At 39.9% G+C, this 21,427-nt stretch overlaps 1 protein-coding gene across 5 annotated transcripts in view; it reads left to right on the forward strand.

Annotated features, from left to right (window-relative positions):
- The window catches only part of SHC3 (SHC adaptor protein 3), a 52,556-nt gene that overhangs the window by 16,484 nt on the left and 14,645 nt on the right, over positions 1-21,427 (forward strand). For all 5 annotated transcript variants that reach the window (XM_072359806.1, XM_072359808.1, XM_072359807.1 and 2 more), the window contains 4 exons: positions 6,639-6,702; positions 9,874-9,993; positions 13,104-13,157; positions 16,022-16,073. In XM_072359806.1, coding sequence (XP_072215907.1) covers positions 6,639-6,702; positions 9,874-9,993; positions 13,104-13,157; positions 16,022-16,073 — 290 coding nt within the window. The remainder of the gene's footprint in view (positions 1-6,638; positions 6,703-9,873; positions 9,994-13,103; positions 13,158-16,021; positions 16,074-21,427) is intronic.

Here is a 21,427-nt window from a genome sequence, read left to right on the forward strand (position 1 = left end):
ACTATCTAACTGTAACTACCCTTTGCCTTAGTGAGGCCCCTTTTCCCTTTCTGTAGCAAAGTGTTCCCTTTTCATCTACTATGGGGTCCTTTTCCACTATTCACCCTGGGGAGGCAGCACACCTCCCTGCGGGTAGGATCAGGCTGGCATACAGGGCCTTCTGTTCCTCGCAGAAGGGAGTCACCTATGACGACTACCCTTCTATCCTTCTGTGTGGAGGAAGTCCTGAGGTGCGGGTGTGACTGCTTCCCCCTAGATGCTGATGATGGTATCATCTAGCAACATGAAGATTGCTAGATTATAGAAAAGGAGGGAATTGATGTGGAACGTATTTCCTTAGAATTGTTTCAGAACAGCATTTGCTTTATTATGAACTAAGCAAGAGGGTATAGAGCAAACAAAGGCAATGGCAGGCACTACAGAGATGGATGTTGAGGAGGGTTGACTCACCCCTCCTAGCAGTGGCCTGGAGAAGGAGGGGAGGGCGAGCTGAGGAATGCACCCTTAGTTCTTCTGTCATGTGCTCACGTATTGGTAATCCTAATTTTGAATCTTGTGAAAAATCAACAGCTTTGTGTGATATTTAGAGATTTTTTTCCTTTCTCATTGCATATTTGAAGTTTCAAAGTTCTTTAATTATGGGAAAGCTCGAATAGGGTACTAACAAGTTGTACCACATTTATTCTTTTCTATAATGAATATAATGTTGTGCACTTCTGAGCAAACACACAGAAGTGCAAGCCAAGGTTCAGTAGTTAAATGTAATGAAAAATAAAAGCCATCTAAATCTGCATGGTGCATCATTAATTATCAGGTGACAATTCTTGTAATACTTGTGAGGTCAAGATGACTTTTTTAAGGAGCAAGATGAACAAACATTTAATTTTCAAAGTAGAGGAGGAAAAGGAGGATTTCAAGGTGAGAATACTCAGCTAACTGCAAGTGTTAAGAAACCATTCATCTGAAACCTATCACCATCAAAGGTGCACTGTGCCTTTGAGCTTTTGTGACCCCACTATTTGTTCTCTCAGGCAGGCGTTTTATAAAGCAAAGATCAGGTAAGGAGTTTGCAACTTATCTAGTATTTGTAAGCTTACTGTTAAATCTATTACAGCATAATGAGTCTTCACTGCTTGTTATGTGCATGAGCATAGTTATGCACTGGATTTAATTACGATAATGTTGGACACACTGTTTATTGTACGGAAGTATCTGGGCTACAACACTGCAAGTTCCCTGATACCTAATCAAATGCAATTGGTTTACCGCATGCAGTTTCAGAAAACAAAGCCCCTCCCCTTGCGCAGCATAATGTATTGCACACTAAAATTGCACAGAGTGTTAATAACAAGTAGATCAGGGGAGTAAAGTATTTCATACCAGCACTGAACCCAAATCCATACTCTTATCCTCTCTGCAGCTATGGTGTGCTGAATAGTTTGAAAGAGATTCCTCTGCATATCTGAGGCCCGAACCTATGTTCATTAAGATTGAAAATCAAACTCGTTGATAACAATATCCCAACCTCTTAAAGGGGAAAGAATGCAAATCCATATTTCTGAGTTGGTTTTGAGTTCAGTGCTAAACCACATCAATTCAGTTCATAAATTGTTTCCTTCAAACATAATCGCGTTCTTTTAGAAATTTGAGATCAACAGACATCAGTGAAAAATGACTGAATACATTGGAAAGGAAGATATTTCCACTGTGTTTTCAGAGAATGGATAGTAATATATGTGGGTTTGCTTAGCAATAGGGATTAGTACATTAGTACATTGGTTTAAGAACCCATATAATAGTTTAGCAAAAGGAATCCATAAGCGATTAGTCTAAAACTTTCCATTTCAGCTTCAGTGGGTAAACAGTGTTGTTTTTTCCTCGATAATTTTGCACTGGGGACATAATGGAATACTTTTATCTTCTGCCTCAATAATTTTGCCTTATGAGAAGTACTGTAGTCACAATAGAATACTTTTATCTTTTCCCTGAAGACATGCAGGGACATTTTCCTCAGGTCTGACATACACTGTTTTTAAAAAGTGGTTCACTGTGGCCAAATAAGCAATGGAAATCCTCCAAACTCGGGAAAAGTGAATGAAAGTAAGTCAGAGGTTTCAGTGATGAAGCTGATTGTGAAAAAAGGCAAGAAGTAGGTGGGCACTTGACCCACCACTGAGCATACCCAAAGGGACATTAGCACATATCTATGAGACCTTGAAAAAGAGTGAATATGTATGCCAAAGTACTTCAAATGTATGTATTAACTGTATAAATGTAGAACCTGAACACTGTGAGCGTGGGCATGCTTGTCAAGTCACCCAATGTGCATCATGAGGAATAAAGGAATGCCCACTTTCTAACATGACATAGGAGTTAGAGAATTTCCTTCTCAGATTTTGGATGACAACAAGTACCATCTTCACTGTAGCATCTTCAGAGAGTTCTGAGCTCAGCTTTCTCGATATCAAGCCCTCGAGTGTAGAAGGTGTATATCATGTGCCCCTGCTTTCTGCTGTGTGGGCTCTGGGTGTGGGGCAGTAGTGAGGGATTGGTTTACAGGGAAACACAGAGCACAGCACCCCAGGCATGCGGCTTCACAGGGCAGGGCTGGGAACATCACTGGTTCACTTTGCATGGGCACACTTACTTTGGGGCCAGAGCTCTGGGAAGAAAAGGTGCTGGCCTCCACTGCTTTACCAGGAAGCATGGCTCCTGGAGGTGGGTGGAGTCACCCTTATAATTCAGGCAACAGGCCATGAAGCGGGGTAGTGATAGCTGAAGTGGCTGAATGTGTCAAGGAATAATTTACATTTGCTTGCTTAGCTGTCTGCGCACAGAAGCAGACTAGAATAAAAAGGGTTCTATGCCTAATAGAGATCTTTCATTTTGATGTGTTACTTGTGAGGAAAAATGTTAACAGGTTTTTGGATTCATTTGACTAATAAATGGCATGGCAATGCAAAGCCTGAGTGAGACTAATTGAGTTCTTCCTCTCCACTTGCCTTCATGAGAAAGAAAAGAGCATCTCAGAGGACTGGAAAGCTGAAGAATCTGAAGCTAAACATTCAAGGAAGCAGTTGCAGTTATAGCAGAGTGTCTTAATGTTCTCTCAAATTCTGTTAGTGGCACCAAGTGGTCTGATTACACAGAGAAATTTATGCCTTTTATGTAACATGTCGTACCAGACAGTTCATTTACATCAGGCAGATGTTTTAGGCAGATACATCTGGTATATTTGTAAAATTTTATAAATCTTATGAGATTGCATGATTGCATGAAAATACAATGTTAGAATGTTTATATTCTAATAGATATCTTTCAAGACTTTTATTTCCAAAGCCCTGTTTTAGATGTTAAACCAATTAGGAGTAAACAAAAATATTCTTCAAACCAATTTTTTTCATTTTATTTTTGTAAGGTTTACTGTGCCTTCCTTTGAAATGTCTGGTACAGGCTGCTTTTTGAGAGAATGCTGTAATAAATGACCTGAGGTTGGACCCGGTCTGGAGGTTATTGTGATCCTGGTTCAGATCCTGTCAATCTCCCTGACAACTAAACAGCTAGAGACCAGGCTGAATGGAAGAAGGCCTGGAGATCATGAAAGAAGTGAGTACATCATCAGTACACCAAGGTCCCTTTTCATCAGGCAGCTTTCCTGCCACTCTTCCCCAAGCTGTAGGGTTGCCTGGGGTTGTTGTGACCAAAATGCAGGACCCAACGCTTGGCCCTATTGAAACTCGTAGTTTGCCTTGGCCCACTGATCCAGTCTACTGAGGTCCCTCTGTAGTGCCTTTCTCCCCTCTGGCAGATCAGAGCTCCTTCCCAACTTGGTGTCATCTGCAGACTTACTTATTGTCAAATTTCAGTTCATATCACCTGCTTACCTGACATGCAACTCCATGTACAGTCACATTTCCCAGGTCTTCCTTCCACTTCCAGCATTCACACATTTGGGAACACTGAGTTCAATAAAACTGAAGTATTTTACTGTAAGGACTGTTACAGGAAAATCTATAGTGCTTTGTTATTAAGTAGGAGGATTTGTACCCTGGCTTTTCGTCTGTTCAGTGTTCTCCCAGCTGGTTCACAGAAACCAAGGCTGCCCTGCTGTCCCCAGTCCCCCTTGAGCTGGTTCTCAAGCCATGGTTTTGATCAACAAGGTCCTTGGGTCAGATCAGTCTGTTGAGTTACATGCTTTATGCCTGGTAACTTGGAGATGCCTGGCACAAAAGGCAGTACCAGAAATATTACAAACCCCAACCCTGCACCAGAAAAACTACATACTTGTAAACAGTTTTGGTCAGGCCAGAAAATGACAAGAAAATTTCTTCTTGATCACTTCACATTGTTGCAAGAGATAAAAGATTAGGGAGTTAATAAGAAGAGAAGGGAAATTATGGACAAATTTATCCATCAAGAACACTTCAAATATAAAATGCCTTTTTGTAATAGGCAAAAACTATGAGGGATCTTAATATGTCCGTTGTACCAATGGTAACAGCAGAGATGGGGATACCGTAGGTGCATCTATGACAGCAGTTTGCAGTGGGGGAATGATGAGGTGTGGGTCTGAAAGTCTTGGGCTTCCTGCCACATTGCCTTCCAAGGGTTCTGTTAGTACAAGAAGGAGATGGAAAAACACAGTGCTGTGTTCAGGAACAAGATAGAAGCCTCTGTATAAAATGATGTCTGATGGTTTTGTGTAATACTAAGAAAATCTTTTCTAGTGGAGAACAAGAATTTTTTTTTATTTTTTTTTTTATTTTTTTTAATTTTTTTATTTATTTTATTTATTTTATTTTTTTTTTTTGTTATTACATTTTCAGAAGTAACCTATGTCTGAGTATCTTGTGGCAATAAGCATTTGTGATGCTTGGTGTGCTCTATTTCTAAAACACAGCAGAGCTGCTTATTTAAACAAACTGTTTTCTACCTTCTATGTGAGAAAAGATAGTAGCTACTTTAACTAAAAGATTTGTTTGGGTTCAAAGAAGTGCTGTGTTGAATGTGCGAAGGAGCTCTGTACTGTGAAATGAAGTGCTACTGTAGCTGTGATGTTATGAGGACATAACAAGGCAGAGTTTGTCACAAGAGGTAATTTTATTAGATGAACAGATGTAGCTGGGAGAAAAGACAAATTTTGGAACAAACAAGCTCTCCTCTAGATCTGAATAAAGGACCTGAAAGCTTTTTGCTTATTTGTTCATTAAATCTTGCTTCAGAATGGCAGGATTTTAAACCTGCTGCAAGGCCTGTTACTCCCTTACTCTCCTCCCAGAAAAGCATCTTTCAGATGACTCGAACTTTGGGCCTGCTCTAACTAAAACCAGCCCAGGCACAACTATACAGTAATTACTAAGTGCATGTGGATAAATCTGTGACATTTGCTGAGTTATTACATATTGAATGCTGACACATGTATGATGTTTTTAACCAGACTCTTGTGTTGATCCTTTGCATTCACTTAATGTGTTGTTGAAATAACATCCTACATATGGCACAAAATTAAAATAATATATATTCTTACCAAGATTGTGTTTCTATGCTTCAAGTATTTTGACTGCTCTTTATCTCACTGCTAATTTTATTTCATTCTTCTTTTTTTATTGTTATTTTTTTAAATTATTTTTTATTTTTTGCATAAAATACACACTGTTTGCAAGATTTAGGTCTAAAAACAGTGACCTGTTATTCCCAATTTAAGTTTATATAAACAATATTTGCAGTCAACTTTACTGGACTCCATGCAACCATTCTAGATTGCAGTGTCAGTGCTGCAGGTCTATGAGTACTACAGTTAGCACTGTCAATAACTGTCACAGGAATGTCTGGATCTGCATAGTAGCACATTTTAAATACCAGCCAGATGATTGACCATTTTTGTAATCAGTTGTTAAGTACTGAAAGTATGTAATAGATTTGTTGTTGCTGTACAGTTTGAAAAACAATTACTAGTACATGGTTACTCTTTTCATTCAATTTCATTTTCAACATGATTTGCTTTCATGAGAAGACTAAGGAAAAATGTTCAAGGCACTAGTTTTGTTTACAATAGCAAAAATAGAGTCACAAATAAATTACTTAGCTTATGTTGAACACATCAATTAAAATTGTGTCAAAACATACTTTATACACCATGCAAATTACCAAGAATATTGAAGGTTTCTGATATTATCTAATGCTAAAAAGGTGGTTTTGATGTGTCTGAAAAAGTGTGTAGTGAGATAAATAATTGCTATTAACCCTTGCTTTACAGGAAAGTATTAAAATAAAGGTGTAAAGCAATGTTAGTTAAGTGCTTGTATTGTGTTCTGATTCCTCATGGCTTAATACCGGAATGAGAAATGGAATAAAGTATTAAAATAAATATTCTAAAGCAATGAAAGGTCTTTTTAATAGTGTGAGAAAACAATTTTATCCTTCTCAGTTCTCAAAGTATTCCTCCTTGCATTAATGCTGGCTGTTTGCTGCCTTTTGCTTTATTCTGAATACTGGCTGTGAGGAGAGCTCACTGACTTGCTAACTGTCCTCACATGTGAGCAGAGATACTCTCTTTTCTCTTCCAGTGCATTTCAAAAGGACAGTGAAGAAAAACCCACATGTTCATTTGCCATAACCCTTTTTTTCTGTCTTTTCAGGGAAGCTATCAGTCGTGTTTGTGAAGCTGTGCCTGCTGCCAAAGGAGCCTTCAAGAAACGAAAGGTATTTTTCCCTTCTTGTAGTGAAGTTCACTGTATTTTCTTAGTTCAACACCAAGGAGAACAGCCAGGGCAGGCAGGAGACTTAGAGCAGCTTTGAGAATTGCAGATCATTAACTATTTAAAGGCAAGGAAGGAGAAGTGGCAGTGTGGCTCTCTATGTTAGAGTGTGCTTTGATGTTACTGAGCTTGTGGCTGAGGGTGATAAGGTTGAATCTCAATGGGTAAAGATCAGGGGAAGGGCTGGCAAGGCAGACATCTTGGTGGGTGTTTGCTATAGACCACCAAACCAGGATGAAGAGACAGATGAGGTGTTCTATGAGCAGCTGGCAGAAGCTGTGCGATCACCAGCCCTTGTCCTCATGGGGGATTTCAACTTCTCTGACATATGCTCAGAATACAACACAGCACGGAAGAAGCAGTCTAGGGGGTTTCTGGAGTGTATGGAAGATAATTTTCTGATACAGCTGTTGAGAGAGCCTACAAGAGGAGCTGCCCCACTAGACCTGTTGTTCACAGAGAAGGTCTGGGGGGAGATGTGGAGGTCGGGGGCTGTCTCGGACAGAGTGACCACAAAATGTAGAGTTCTCAGTTCCTGGGGGAGCAAGGAGGGGGAGCAGCAAAGCTGCTACTTCGGACTTCCAGAGGTTGGACTTGGAATTGTTCAGAAGACCTACTAGGGGGAGTCCCCTGGGATTCAGTCTTAGGGAGTAAAGAGGTCCCAAGATTGGTCGCTCTTGAAAAAGGAAGTCTTAGAGGTGCAGGAGTAGGCTGTCCCCCTGAGCCACAAAATGAGCTGGCTGGGAAGAAGACTGGCATGGATAAACAGGGAGCTATTTTTGAGGCTCCAGGAGAAAAAAAGAATCTACCGCCTGTGGAAGGAGGAACAGGCAACTCAGAATGAATATAAAGAAGTTGTTAAGAAATTGTCACAGAGTTCTCTGTAGAACTCACTTCCTGACGGCGAGAACAAACCCAGGGAGAGAGGGAACAAAAGTACCTCCCTTCTCTAACAGCATGGTGCGGCGCGGCATGACCACGTGCGCACTGGGAGAGGGGAAGGGAGACCACGAATGGGTCTAGGAGGAAAAAATGAAGAAAGAAAGGATGATCTGAGAACGAACGGCAGTTTAATAAACCCAGTAACACTAAACAACGAGAGAGTTTCAACAAGGATAAAACCAAGTCCCAGTCTCACCGACGGGCTGTGGAAGGTGGGAAGTTCTGACCACACTGTCTCCTCGCAGGGAGCCGGACGAGAAACCCTGTCCCCTTCCCGACCTCCCCTCCGGTGCCCCTCCCCACATGCCCATTTAAGGCAGTCCACAGAAAAGAAAAAAAACTTGTCCCCTTATCTCCAATTATCCCACATGATGTTCTGATGTGGAATACCAACACCAACCAAATTACAAAACCATAACAGAAGTGTAGCGGGAAAATCAGAAAGGCAAAAGCCCAGCTTGAAGTCAACCTGGCCACTGGGGTAAAAGGGAACAAGAAACTCTTTTACAAATGCATCAACAGTAAGAGGAGGACTAAGGAGAGTCTCCACTGTTCAATGGATGAGGCTGGGAATATGACTACTGAGGATAAGGAAAAGGCAGAGGTTCTGAATGCCTTCTTTACATCTGTCTTTAAAGATCAGACCAGTTATCCTCTGGATACTCCACTCTCTGATCTGGTAGTCTCAGCTGGGGGGCAGACAAAACCCCTGATGATTCGGGAGGAAACAGTCAGAGACCTACTGCTCCAACTGGACTGCCACAAGTCCACGGTGCTGGACAAGATTCACCTGAGGGTGCTGAGGGAACTGGTAGAGGAGATAGCTGAGCCGCTTTCCATCATCTATCAGCACTTCTTGTTGACTTTGTTGTGTGTGTTTTTGGATGCAGAAGGTGAAGGTGAGGTACACCTGCTTGCCACTGCCTGGCTGTGTGTGCAGTCCCAGCAGAACAGGGAAACTGCAATTCTGCTTCTGCATTGGGGAATATTCCCAAAATAAGGCAATGGAACCACATCTGTGAAAGCATAATTGGAAACATTCTCAGAATTGAAACTGTGATTTTCTTTTCTTCTCCAGGAAATTTATGTCACTGTCAGTTTTAGATTCTCTGGCCTTTTTAAAAAACAAAAACAAAAACAAACAAACCTGAAGGCAAAGAGGAAAATGCCTTTTTTGAAAATGTTCTATCATGCAAAATATAAGAATCTTAGGTGCCTAGTGAGACACCTTGCTGTACGACTGTGTTTAGAAATAGTGTCACTTATCAGTTATGGAAAAGAAGTGCAGATCTTAAAATAAATCTCCTGGTTGAGAAGATATTTTGCCCAGCAACAGGATATCAGCAAAATGTTAAAGACAAGTTATATGTTGTCAGGGTGTAACTTCCAATGATTTTGCCTCTATTGGTTACCAGTTTGGTTAAGGAGGCTTCTTGAGAACAGTGGTACCATTAAGTGGGGATCCTCAGGCATTAGCTGGGAAGGGTTTAAAAAAGAAATAAGAATAGCTGAAAGAGGTTGTTCTAAAAAGCTTTTGAAAACGCTCTCTCTGTAACATCATGAATTAAAACCAGTGAAGCACAAATGTTGCATGCAAGTAATATGTAGTCAGTGTGTTTTTAATCAATCAAACAGAAAGGAAAAAGTTAACAATGAATTTAAGCTTTTAGGAAGAGTACAAAATTGGCCAGTCTGGTAGAGACAAAGCTTACCAATCTTGCAGGCACTGTATCACAAATACAGTGGCAAAGGAACACTGCCTTCAGTCACAGCTCTGCTCTCATAACGTTATTATCAACATGCATATGCAGCTGTGTATCTGCAGTGAGTGCATGGTTTGTTCTGCTGTTTGTGGGCAGAAGGCTTTTCTGGCTGCATCTACTCAGACAAGGCAGCTGTATGAGCTGCCAGAGGTGGGAAGTTTGTGAACTATGTAACTGCTCCAAGGTAACCTCTTTGGTTACACTTTGATCAGGTGTCAATACCTACCTAACCTGTTATAATTATTAGAAGCAATAGTATAAATGACATATTATCTCCAGAGGAAAACAGTTGTTCTGATGAAGTGATCTTCAAAGGTTAGTGACTTTTTAGAAACCGTTATTGTTTGGGCTAACCCTATCTACAAGAAAGGCTGCCCAAGAAAACAAAAATGTGCTTTTCCCCCTCACAGCCACCGAGCAAAGTTCTATCCAACATCTTGGGAAAGAGCAATCTTCAATTTGCAGGAATGAGCATAATGCTGAATATTTCTACTGCAAGCTTAAACCTTATGACTCCTGATATGAAACAGGTGAGTATAAGTACCATATTAATTTGTGAGACTTTTGGCAAACAGACTAGTGTGCAGTTATTTGTAGTCTACCAAAGTACTGGTTCAAGGTGTTATTCCTCAATATTGTTAAAAAGAAATGGAAATATAAATCATATTAGGAGTCATAGTTTGCTGGAGCATTCAATACGGATTTGATTTTCTCGTTACCATGCTTGAGGTTTTGCTCTTGAGACCTGTAATTTGAAATGGCATTCACTGGCTGTTGGGAGTTCTTGTTAGGCCTGATTACAAGCATTCAAAGTGTTCAGAGGGATGCATCTGAAGTAGGTGACTAAAGGATGGAATGTGCAACCCCAATTTTGTTTTCATTCTTCCCATTTAGAGTCTTAAAGGGCAATCTGTTTCTAAAGTGCTGATAAAAATATAACCGAAGGGATTTTGCAGTGCAGTGAAATGCCAGTCTTTTCAAAAGACAAGGCAGCCTTTTTCAGGCCACCCATTTCTTCTTCTCTGTGCTGACGGTATCCTTCAGACATTGGGAAATCACTGCAGTGGCTTGTGACTGATGAGGAAAATCCTTACTGAGGGTATATATAAAGAGAAAGCAAACATTGTCACTGCTATGCTGTTTGTTGGGAGCCACATACTATGATAAGGCATACAACTTTTTGCCCAGATACATCCAGAGGGAAAAAAAGAATGTTTCTGCTGTTGTCAGGAGCTTCAGGACTATGGAAGAAAATGAATATACACACTGTGTGTAAAAAAAACAAACAAACTCTGCTTTTATTATTATATTTTCAGTGATTATATTTTCTTGTCCTCCTTTTCAAAGGCATTGTAATCTTCTACAGCGAGCACTGAGACTGTTAGTGCAGTGTTATGACTGCTTGCAGTATTTTGTAGCCTTATTATGCAGTAGACAAAGCAATGTTTCCATGAGGATAGTTGCCCACAGTCAGAAGCATAGGAACTTGATTTATTTATATATTTATCTATTTATAATATATTACAGCTATCAAAAAAAGTGCCAGGCCCTGAAAGTGGATTTGTTTTCAGCTGACATCAGAGTAGAAATGCAATTAAATGTTATATCCCTGAAAAGCATTCTCCCCCACATGCTTTGATTTTTCACTGTGAGTGTTGAAGTTATAACCAGTAAGCTGAAAAACAAAACAAACAAAAAAAAAGAGTTGACAAAACTGTATATGTTTCTCCCACATCATTCTTGTTCTGGATGTTCCCAGCCTGGGAAACATCTGGTTTTTCAGAGATCCCATTTGGCTACTGCCTCTTGTTTGTGCCAAGCATTTGATTTGAAAATAAGCATGGCACAGCAGCTCTGCCCTTGGAGGCTTCACCTGGGAATATGGCTGTAGACATCTGTAATAGCCTCTTTTTCCCAGAGGAGCTGAAATGAAAGAAAAAATTATGTTGCAGGCTCTTGGGTGGCAAGCAAGCAGTGGCTTAGTCCCTGCACAAGAATGTTGTGACCATATTAAGCAGAGGCATATGGAACCTTTTTGTTTTCTTTTGCTTTGTATTATTTGTTTAAAGTGCAGATTTGGGTAGGCTGAGGTCTTCCCAAACAATGTGCCAAGAGAAGCAAATTGCTTCATTTAAATTAGAGCAAGATACCAACTATTTCACACTCGTTTCAATATTTTGATATTGGGGAAAAATTTTGCCTTGCCTCAAACTAAACTAAAATGTTTAGCTATGGAATTTGGGGGGAAAAAGAGAAAAAAAAAAAAAAAAAGAAGAAAGGAAGGAAGGAAGGAAGGAAGGAAGGAAGGAAGGAAGGAAGGAAGGAAGGAAGGAAGGAAGGAAGGAAGGAAGGAAGGAAGGAAGGAAGGAAGGAAGGAAGGAAGGAAGGAAGGAAGGAAGGAAGGAAGGAAGGAAGGAAGGAAGGAAGGAAGGAAGGAAGGAAGGAAGGAAGGAAGGAAGGAAGGAAAAAAAGGTATGGAAATCCTCACTGCTGAGTACAGAGTGGTGGTTCTGCACTGAAAACTTAAAAATTAAATACATTTTCTGAGGCTGCTGCGGAAAAGGAGAAGTGTTAAAAAGGTAATGCTCTTTATATGAAATAAGCAGTGAGTTCTGTGTTGATTCTGTCTGACTTGGTGAAGTTTTCTTTTTAAGGAAGGTTGGTTGCTAGTTCAGGTCTTTAAAATTCAGGATGAATAAAGATATCACAGAATATTTCTTATTGATTCTTTCTTCCTCTCCCACACCCCCAAAAAAACAAAAACAAAAACAAACAAACAAACAAAAACCTAACAAAAAAACTGTTTTCTTAAGTTTATGGTTCCCTCTCCAAGCAAAGGATCTGAATGTCTGAGGCACTGAGTAAGAGGCCTGTCCTAAAACAGATGAACACTTTGGTATGGATTCTATGAATAAAATGATCAAGAAAAATTTTCTCTCAAATGACCTTTTCTTTCTTGGTTCTTAAATGATTTTATTATTAAAAGATTTCATAAATTAAATCTCAGGACAGCAATGCAGAGGAGCTGTTATCCTAGAATTAGAGGTTCACTACAATTAATCTCTTCAGTGATAAATATCTTATTAGTTCAAATTGTACATAAGCAAATTGAATTTAGTTATTTCAGAGCCCTCGAGTATGCCTGAAATTTTGACCATGATGCTAGACTGTAGCTAGATTGAAAGTTCTATTTGCATGCGGCAAGCAATTATGTTTGCAACATCAAACAATACAGAGCTATTGGAAGGAATGTTAGGAACTTGAGCTAATATGCAGGTTGGCATGATGTCATTGATTTCACCAGCATGGCATCAGCAGGAAAGTATTCTGATGAAAAGGACACTTCGCTTCATTCATCACTATCTGTGATAAAGTGAAGGAAAAAAATCTCATGCAGACTCTGTATGACAAATCTGGATTTACTGAAGTTCTAAGAATATTTAACAGTTTTGCTGTGTCCTGCCAGGTTCCTAAGAACATCAGAATGAATACATTCATCCTTGTTTACATTCTTGTGTTACACATGCACCCCTCTGTAGATATAACACAGTTTATTTTAATCTTGGTTTCAGATTTTCACCCCCCAAAAGGGATAAATGTAAAAAGATCTTACTGACTTGCACTTTATTCTTTTATACAGATCATAGCAAATCACCATATACAATCTATCTCTTTTGCATCTGGAGGTGATCCGGTAAGCATTTATTTAAGCTTTCTCTCACACAGATAATGCTTTGAGAACTTTGTGAAAAAATTCATTGTATAGCTTTCTAAAAGAAAAATACAACCACAGTAGCTCCTGCTCCTTGTTTCATGAATTCTTCTTGATTACTGCCATCAAGCTCTTTTTGAGGAAACTACTGTCAAGCAGTCATAAATCCTGCTCTTTGAAATGAAAGGTATCAAAGGGTTGCAAGCATTCATATAAAAACTGGTAAGTGGAGCTCCATTTTTAAGAGCAGGATAGGCAAATGGATACTGTGTAAATTTTCATCCTGAACATTCTTTATTTTGTCTTCTTTGCAGTAATATACATGTATATATATGTGTGTGTGTTTATATATCTATATACATGCAGTATATATATGTTTTTTTTTCTTGTCTTGAAGAATACAATGAAGAGTGTGTGAAGTACTGCCTTCAGGAGCAGTCATTACAGGCAGTTTGAAGACTGGCTTTCAGAAAAGGCTAGATATTCCTTTGCAATTTTGCAAAGTTTTCACATACACCTATGCATTTGATTCATTTCAGAAGGGCAGACTCTCATTGTGCTTTATCCTATCTTTATGAGTGGCCCATCCAAAGGGATATTAAATGTGTTCTGAAAGTATTTCTCATGTACAAAGAAGGGAAAGAACTGTAAAACAGGAAAGTGCTTTCATCATTACCTTAGGCATATGAGAGCTTTTAAGCTTAGACTAATTGTATGAATCTACATTTTCCTTTGTCATATTATCTACACAATTTATCTGTCATAGCGTACAGGTAAGGTGACTTACAGCCTGCTTTGTAGGTTATTTCTCTCAGTTACATTCTTTTAAGTTGAAGACTGGTGGTATTTCCTCTGTTCATTTCACTACCCTTGTTAAACATAAGGGCAAACTTCAATCTTTGAATAGCTCTGCTGAATTCAGTTAAGTTCCAGAAGGGAAAAGGACACCATATCATAATAATTTGGGGAATAAAAAATGGATTAACAGCAACTTTCAAATACAACAGATTGCAATGGATGCTGTAAATGAACTATTACTGAAGTGGGCAGAGGAGTGATTAGCGTAGATCCCTGCCTCTGTAAAACATTTTTCATCTATAGTTATTTTAGATGACTGTTTCTGGGCTGCTAGACAAGACATTTGGTTTTGATGCTGCCTGTTGAGATTTCAGAGGCCCTGAGGACAGCAGTTTATCAGTTTTTGCCCAGCTGATGACTCTGGAAGCATACCCTTTTGATGAGAACCTTATAATGTATTCACCTCTTGTCCTTACTGGTTCATCATAGTTTTTGTATGAAGAAGCTTTAGAAGAAATAAAAAGTAGGTGGTTCCAGTCTCTCATACCCCCACTCAGAAAAGCTATGAGGTAAATCTAAGATTTACTCAGGCATAAATGTATCTATTAACTATGTCTGTATTAGGAAGCAAAATGACTTGTGGTCTGCTTTAAGACTCCAAAACCAAACAGCACAATGCAGTTTGCATCTGCAGATCTACTCTCTTCCCTCCTAATGGTCTCCTGGGATTGAAGCCCAGCATGTGCTGGAACAGTTTCAGGACATTGCATGGGAAGCCACTGCAGTCAGATATGAGCAACTGTGAGACAACTCTCAGGCCTTTGCTTTGGCTCTATTTTATTTGCTATTATGGTCGTAGCTACTTTTCCCCTTACTGTCTAATATGCATCATTACTTCCACTTAAGTCATTGCCCAGTCACTATGTCACTAGGTGCTTAAGAAATTACTAGAAAAAATGCTAGGGCTGGTCTGCTCTTTTCTGCTTTCCGTTGTTGTTGTTGTTGTTTGGTTTTGGTTTTTCTTTTACAAACCAACCTCATTACCACTGTGCCTGAGTGTCTTTCAATAGTTCATTAAGTGATATGACTATCCATCTGTCATCAAAATCATGAATGCACTTTATCATTTCCCCTGTCCTCTCCTTAGGAAGGAAACTGTATATATAGGTAGCAGTGATTTGGTAGGGGTGTATATGTGATTGGTCCAGAGAGAGGTAAGTTACAGAAATCTGTCATTTAATTGTATATTGGTGTTTGTTATGACATTAGATCTTGATGTAATAGTCAATAGTATTGGATCAGTATATATCCTATATATGTTTCAATTAGTTTTAAATATACATCACTAGCCAGGCATGTTAGGAAATGCTGGATTTAACCAAAGTTTCCTGATTGCATCAAGGATACCTGGCATTTTCCAGATGTGCCAGCAGACCTCACATTTCCTGGGAGCACTATCCCCCTCCTTCATCTGCATGGAAATATACTATGTGTGAAGGTGACTGAAGAGCAGAAAACATATCCCAAAAGAGGACATGAACCCACCCTTGTCAGAAAATCCACCTGGCACATGGGAATGGGGATGTATAAGAACTGCCCATGGGCAGAAGAAGAGTGTCCTGGGAGATTGCTTGTGACAGCCTAGCCATAGTCGATCACTTCTGTGCTATATGTATTTGTAGTCAGTAATTTAAATACACCCACCTATTACCCATGTATGAACTACATTGCTAAATATTTCTGAGGAGCAGGGCCATCAGTCCTACTCTTTCTGTCACAGACCCAGTTGCATATTTGTATTCTGAAACAAACTCTCTGGGTACTTGGAAGATGAGGACTTCAAATTTCACTAAATTAGGCATTATCCACATCCTACTAGATTTGTTCAATTGATTTTCAAGGACCTTGGAAGAGATTTTTAAAACTGTAGAGCAAAACATGTTGTATTGAGCCCATACTCACAGAAATATGTACTCTGTACTCCACGATAATTTGATTTAATCTGTGCAATTTTTTTTGCATTCAATGTAGATAATTTTTTTTTTCAGGATACAACTGACTATGTTGCATATGTAGCTAAGGATCCTGTTAATCGGAGAGGTAAGTTAGAAATGTCTGTTTGCCATCTGTTGTCCCTTGAGAAAAATGGGCTATGTATGGTGTAATTCAGACTTTCTTTTTGTTCCCAGAAAAAAATAAACGTAGCCCAATAAAACATTGCCTTAGGCGGAGTAATGAAACAATTATGTAGCAATAAAGAACAGCCATATGCAAGTTGGTTCTGAAACTTGGAACAGGCCTTCTCTGTAGTTCATCTCCAAGTTTCACTTGGATTCTCTTTGTCTTTTAAGTCGAAAGCCTGTCTGCATGAGCTTCTAGTCAAGGGCTAATTCATACCTAGCTTCATTCGAGATGCAATCCTCTGATTAACTCTTGTGATTAAGAGGAGAATCTGTCAGAACTCAGCACATGACAAATTCTTCCTGATAGAATCCGTTATTTTTAACAAGTATGAGCTTTTGAACCAGCTTGCTGGAGGCTGTAAATCTTTCTCTGTGAAGTTTTATTAATGCATATTCCTGATTCTATTTCTTTGTCAGTGAAAAGTCAGGAATAGGGAATTGGTTGCTGATTGTGTTCAAAGACTGAGATCTGGTGCAGTCTCAAAAATAATAGCACATTATAAAAAGTGTGAATTACAGTGTGTAATAACAGATACATAAAACATTCCTGCTTGTAATGCAGAAAGCATCACTAGGCCTTAATGCTGAATGCAGAATATTATATAATGTACCTGAGAGTCTATTTATTATTATAGATTCATAGAGGAAAAGACTAGCTGCAAAACACATCTAAAGATTTTCAACAGGATTTCTGCAGAATTTAGATACTCTTATTCCAGCCCTGGAAATCCAGAGCTGCTACCATCAGCACAACTAATTCAATATCTTCTGTATTTTGTGGCCCTTAGTTATCTTAGATATTTAAGCAATCGGATGTGTCCTTGTTCAGATTTTGACAGCATTAATTCAGTACATCTGCTAAAAACATAAATATGCTAAATATTAATGAAGAATACAGAAATCTTTGGAGGAGTGGGAGGTAGGGAGATGATAGTTTCTCATCATGCTTGTTTTAATCTGACATACCTCCCACTTGCAAGGCTCAGGCATCAGACTGGAGGCTATATGATGCAGAGCAGGACCCCACCCTCCCTCCTTTATCAGTACTGTTCTGCTGAACTTGGTTCAAGAGATCTCAGAGGCAGTCTAATGGATTACCTGGTAATTTCCCACCCTGCAGACAGATACATGAACTCTAGGGCCTGGAGAAGCCCTGCAATTCTGTTTTCCTCTGTGAATGGATTTTATATAAAAACTGTTTCATGGACTATGGACCTTGCATCTAACTTAAATGCACTTAGCCTTCGCTTCATGTCATGGTTGTGTTATGCTAGTCTATTCTAGGTTGAGAAATGATAAAAGTACCTGATATTGTTTCCTTGTGATGTATTTATATGAAGACACTTAGCAGTTTTTAGGAAAATCTGTCAGAATGGATTCTGTGGATCTCCAGCTACAGTTCATCCTTCATCCTTCAAATCATTTGTTCCTCCTTTTCTGCTTTATATTAAAAATGCAGATTACATCTGTTATTTTTCGGTGTAGTCTAGTCTATCTCAGCAGTCTATAATAGAGCCCTTTTACTTTAGCACTTTATGCTGCCATGTAGCACTGTTGTCTTGGGTGAAATACAGAGATCTTGAGTTCAGTGATGTCACTGAATGTCACTCGTGCATTTCTTGATCTTGAGTTCTTGTTCAGTTGTGGGCTCCTCAATACAGAAAGGAAATTGAGATGCAGGAACAGGTCCAAAGAAGGGCAACAAGGCTTGTAAAGGGCTTGGAGAATATGCCCTATGAGGAGTGACTGAGGGAACAGGGGCTGTTTAGTCTGGGGAAGAGTAGGCTGAGGGGAGACCTTATTGCTCTCTTCTAGGAGGACTTGATGATGTCTAAGGTCTTTTCCAACCTGAACAATTCAATGATTCTATGATCTTTAACTCTTGAGTTTCAGCTTTCCAAAAGATGTTTCCCCAACAGTATATATACATTAGAAGCTTGTAGATCAGTGACTTTGCATGTGCTTAGTACTAAAATGCATTTTTTAGACATACAATTTAGCAAGGGATCCAAGTTGCTGTCTTTCACGTTCACTGGACAGCCTTTGAGTTGTCTGCAAGTCACTTCAGAAAAGAGTTTGAATTTACTTCTGTATCTCTCAAAATTGTTATTGCTACTCTTACTGACACTAGGGCTAGTGCTATGCCACAGCTTGCACATGCATTAAGCTAATTTCCTCCCAAGGTTGGATAAGCTTTTTTTCTAGCTTCATGTTCTGCATCTGGATATCTAAAGTCTATTTGACTTCCATTGTAATATACATGAGAAATCACCTCTATATGAGCCAAACCATCTCATTCTTTTACAAAGAAGCACATCTCCTACCATTCCATCCATGTGTCCAAGGAAACAGGTTACTCACTCTGTCACGCACTGAAACTACTTAATGTCTCATGCTTTATTTTGGTTCCAGGCAGGTTTAGCAGTGAGCAATGTAGCCTCTTATGCCCTCACTACTTACAGAGTGCAAAAATTATAGCTTTCTTTGACGTAGCTACTCCAGGTCCACTTTCAAGGAGATACGTCTGCAGTTTATCTGAGGCTGATTGTTCACCATCACTAACACTGTTGCAAAGACTGTAAACAGCAAATAGTCTGTTGCCAGAATTCTGAGTGAATTCTGAATTAATTCTGCCAGTATTCTGAGCCAGCAGTGTGCCCTTGTAGCCAAAAAGGCCAATGGCATACTGGGGTGCATTAAAAAAAGCATGTCCAGCAGGTTGAGTGAGGTGATCCTCCCCCTCTACTCTGCCCTGGTGAGGCCTCATCTGGAATACTGTGTCCAGTTCTGGGCTCCCCAGTACAAAAAAGACAGGGATCTCTTGGAAAGAGTCCAGCGGAGGGCCACAAAGATGGTGAAGGACCTGGAGCATCTCCCCTGTGAGGAGAGACTTAGGGAACTGGGTCTGTTTAGGCTTGAGAAAAGAAGGCTGAGAGGGGACTTGATCCAGGTTTATAAATACCTGAAGAGTGGGAGCCATAGTGGCGAGGCTGGTCTGTTTTCAGTAGTGCGTGGGGACAGGACTAGGGGCAATGGGCTGAAACTTCAGCATAGGAAGTTCCACACGAATGTGCGCAAGAACTTCTTTACAGTGAGGGTGACGGAGCACTGGAACAGGCTGCCCAGGGAGGTGGTGGAGTCTCCTTCTCTGGAGATATTCAAGACCTGCTTGGACACCTACCTGTGTGACGTGTTGTAGGGAACCTGCTTTGGCCAGGGGGTTGGACTCGATGATCTCTAGAGGTCCCTTCCAACCCCTACAATTCTGTGATTCTGTGAAATCCAATCCAGCATGGTGACGGTAGACCATGTTTCTGTCCAGCACTGAGTATAGAAGATTAATTTGCCTGGGATTTTCATAATGTCAGAGAGATGTTGCTTGTTCAGATCTTTTGCTTCCAACTCTTCTACATTCCTGCTCTGTTAAGTGAAATCTTTGTGAGTTCACTCATTTATGTTGCCACATAAGGTTATACCTCTGAGACATCCTCTTACCTGAGACTAGGACTGATTTAGCAGCTTAATCAGCTGATAGATGTTTCTTTATCTCCCACGGAAACAAATTTTCTGTTGCTAACCAACAGTTTGACCAGGTACCAGCAATGTGCCCTTGTGGACAAGAAAGCCAATCGTATCCCATGGTGCATCCCTCCTCCCTCATCCAGCAGACTTGTGATTTTATACTAGAAGCTAAGCATTTTGGCCAGACATGAGGTCCTCTTGGTGAATCTATGCTGACTACTGCTAATCTTCTCCTTCTTGCACCTGAAAATGTTTTCCATAATTAACATCATCTTCCCAGGGACCAAGGGGAGGCTGACTGGCCCTTAGTTCTCTGGGTCATCCTTCTCATCCTTCTTTAAGATATGAGCGATTGCTTCCCTGCAGTCTTTGGACACTCCTCCCAGTTGCTGCAATTGAGCAAAAATTATTAGATATTGTTAGAGTAGCCTTGCTATCTTTGTATTGCTCTTGATGTTCCTGGCCAGATTCAATTCTTTCTGGGCTTTAGCTTAATTTTTGCCTGTTTGGGCAGTGTCTCTGCCATCTTTTCGTGTTACCTGTTCTTGTTTCTATCCTCTGTAGGCTCTCTTTTTGTGTTTGAATTTGGCTAGGAACTCCTCGTTCATTCATGCAGGCCTCCTAGCATTTTGCCTCATTTCTTTGCCAGGATGCATAGCTCTTGGATAGAGAGAAGATAATTGAATATTAGCCAGCTTTCTTGGTCCCCTCTTCCGTCAAGGTCTGTATAGCACAGTACTTAACCAAGCATATCCTTGAAAAGGCCATGTCTGCTCAGCTTGTCCAGGGTACTGACTTTGCTGTGTGCTCTCCTGAATTTCATGGTCACTGTGTCCAGGGCTGCCTTTGAGCTCCACATTCCCCACAGGCTTCTCCCTATTGACTAGAGTGAGGTCCAGCATAGCACATCTCCTCTTTGTCACTTGGAGAACAAACCTTGCTTATGCCCTGCTGTGCTGTCCCTCCAAAAGATATCAGAGTTGTTATGAAGACACGGTTGTGGGAATGAGATGTTAACTGTCTGTTAGAAGAGGGCTTCATTTTCCTGGTCAAGCGGCCTGTAGCAGGCCCCCAGAATAAGGTCAGCAACTCTTTCTTCCTTTTAATCCTTACCCATGCACTCTCAGTCAGCTCCTTGTTCATTCCTGGACAGAACTCTGTATGCTCCAACTTGTGACTGGCATAGATTGTGACACCTCTATCTCATCTCCCCTGCCTGTCTTTCTTAAAAAGCCTTTATCCTTCCATTCCAACACTGTAGTTATGGGAGTCTGGAATAAAACTGAGATAACAAAAAGTGAGATAATAAAAAGTGGGATAACATTAATGAAAACAAAGAAAGTATGGAGTGGTTAAGTATTTTATAGTTGGTGTTGTTACTATTTACTAAAGTCTTTATAAGCTCTTTATAAGCTTAAGCCACAGAATTTTCTTGCAGCCTGTTATATTCAGGTAATTGTGGATGAGTTTTTATGAGGGTTACAGTCTTCATGGTCCTGTTAACATTGTGGAACTGATTTGTGCTCTCACCTACTACAGATATAAGTCGTAGCAATTTTATTTAACCTCTAAATATTCAATTGTTTGATGTTCACTGTGCTTGCTTTAGGGTTTGTTGAAATATGCATACCATGAATAGGGCAACTATGCCTTATATGTAGACGCTTTGTCACAGGTCAGTGAATCCCTGCTGCGCTGTATGCGCTCTAGCATAAGTAACAATTTCCACATGTTAATCTTTTTCATGTA

This window comes from Excalfactoria chinensis, chromosome Z (assembly GCF_039878825.1).
Source record: "Excalfactoria chinensis isolate bCotChi1 chromosome Z, bCotChi1.hap2, whole genome shotgun sequence".
NCBI classification, from domain to species: Eukaryota; Metazoa; Chordata; class Aves; order Galliformes; family Phasianidae; genus Excalfactoria; species Excalfactoria chinensis.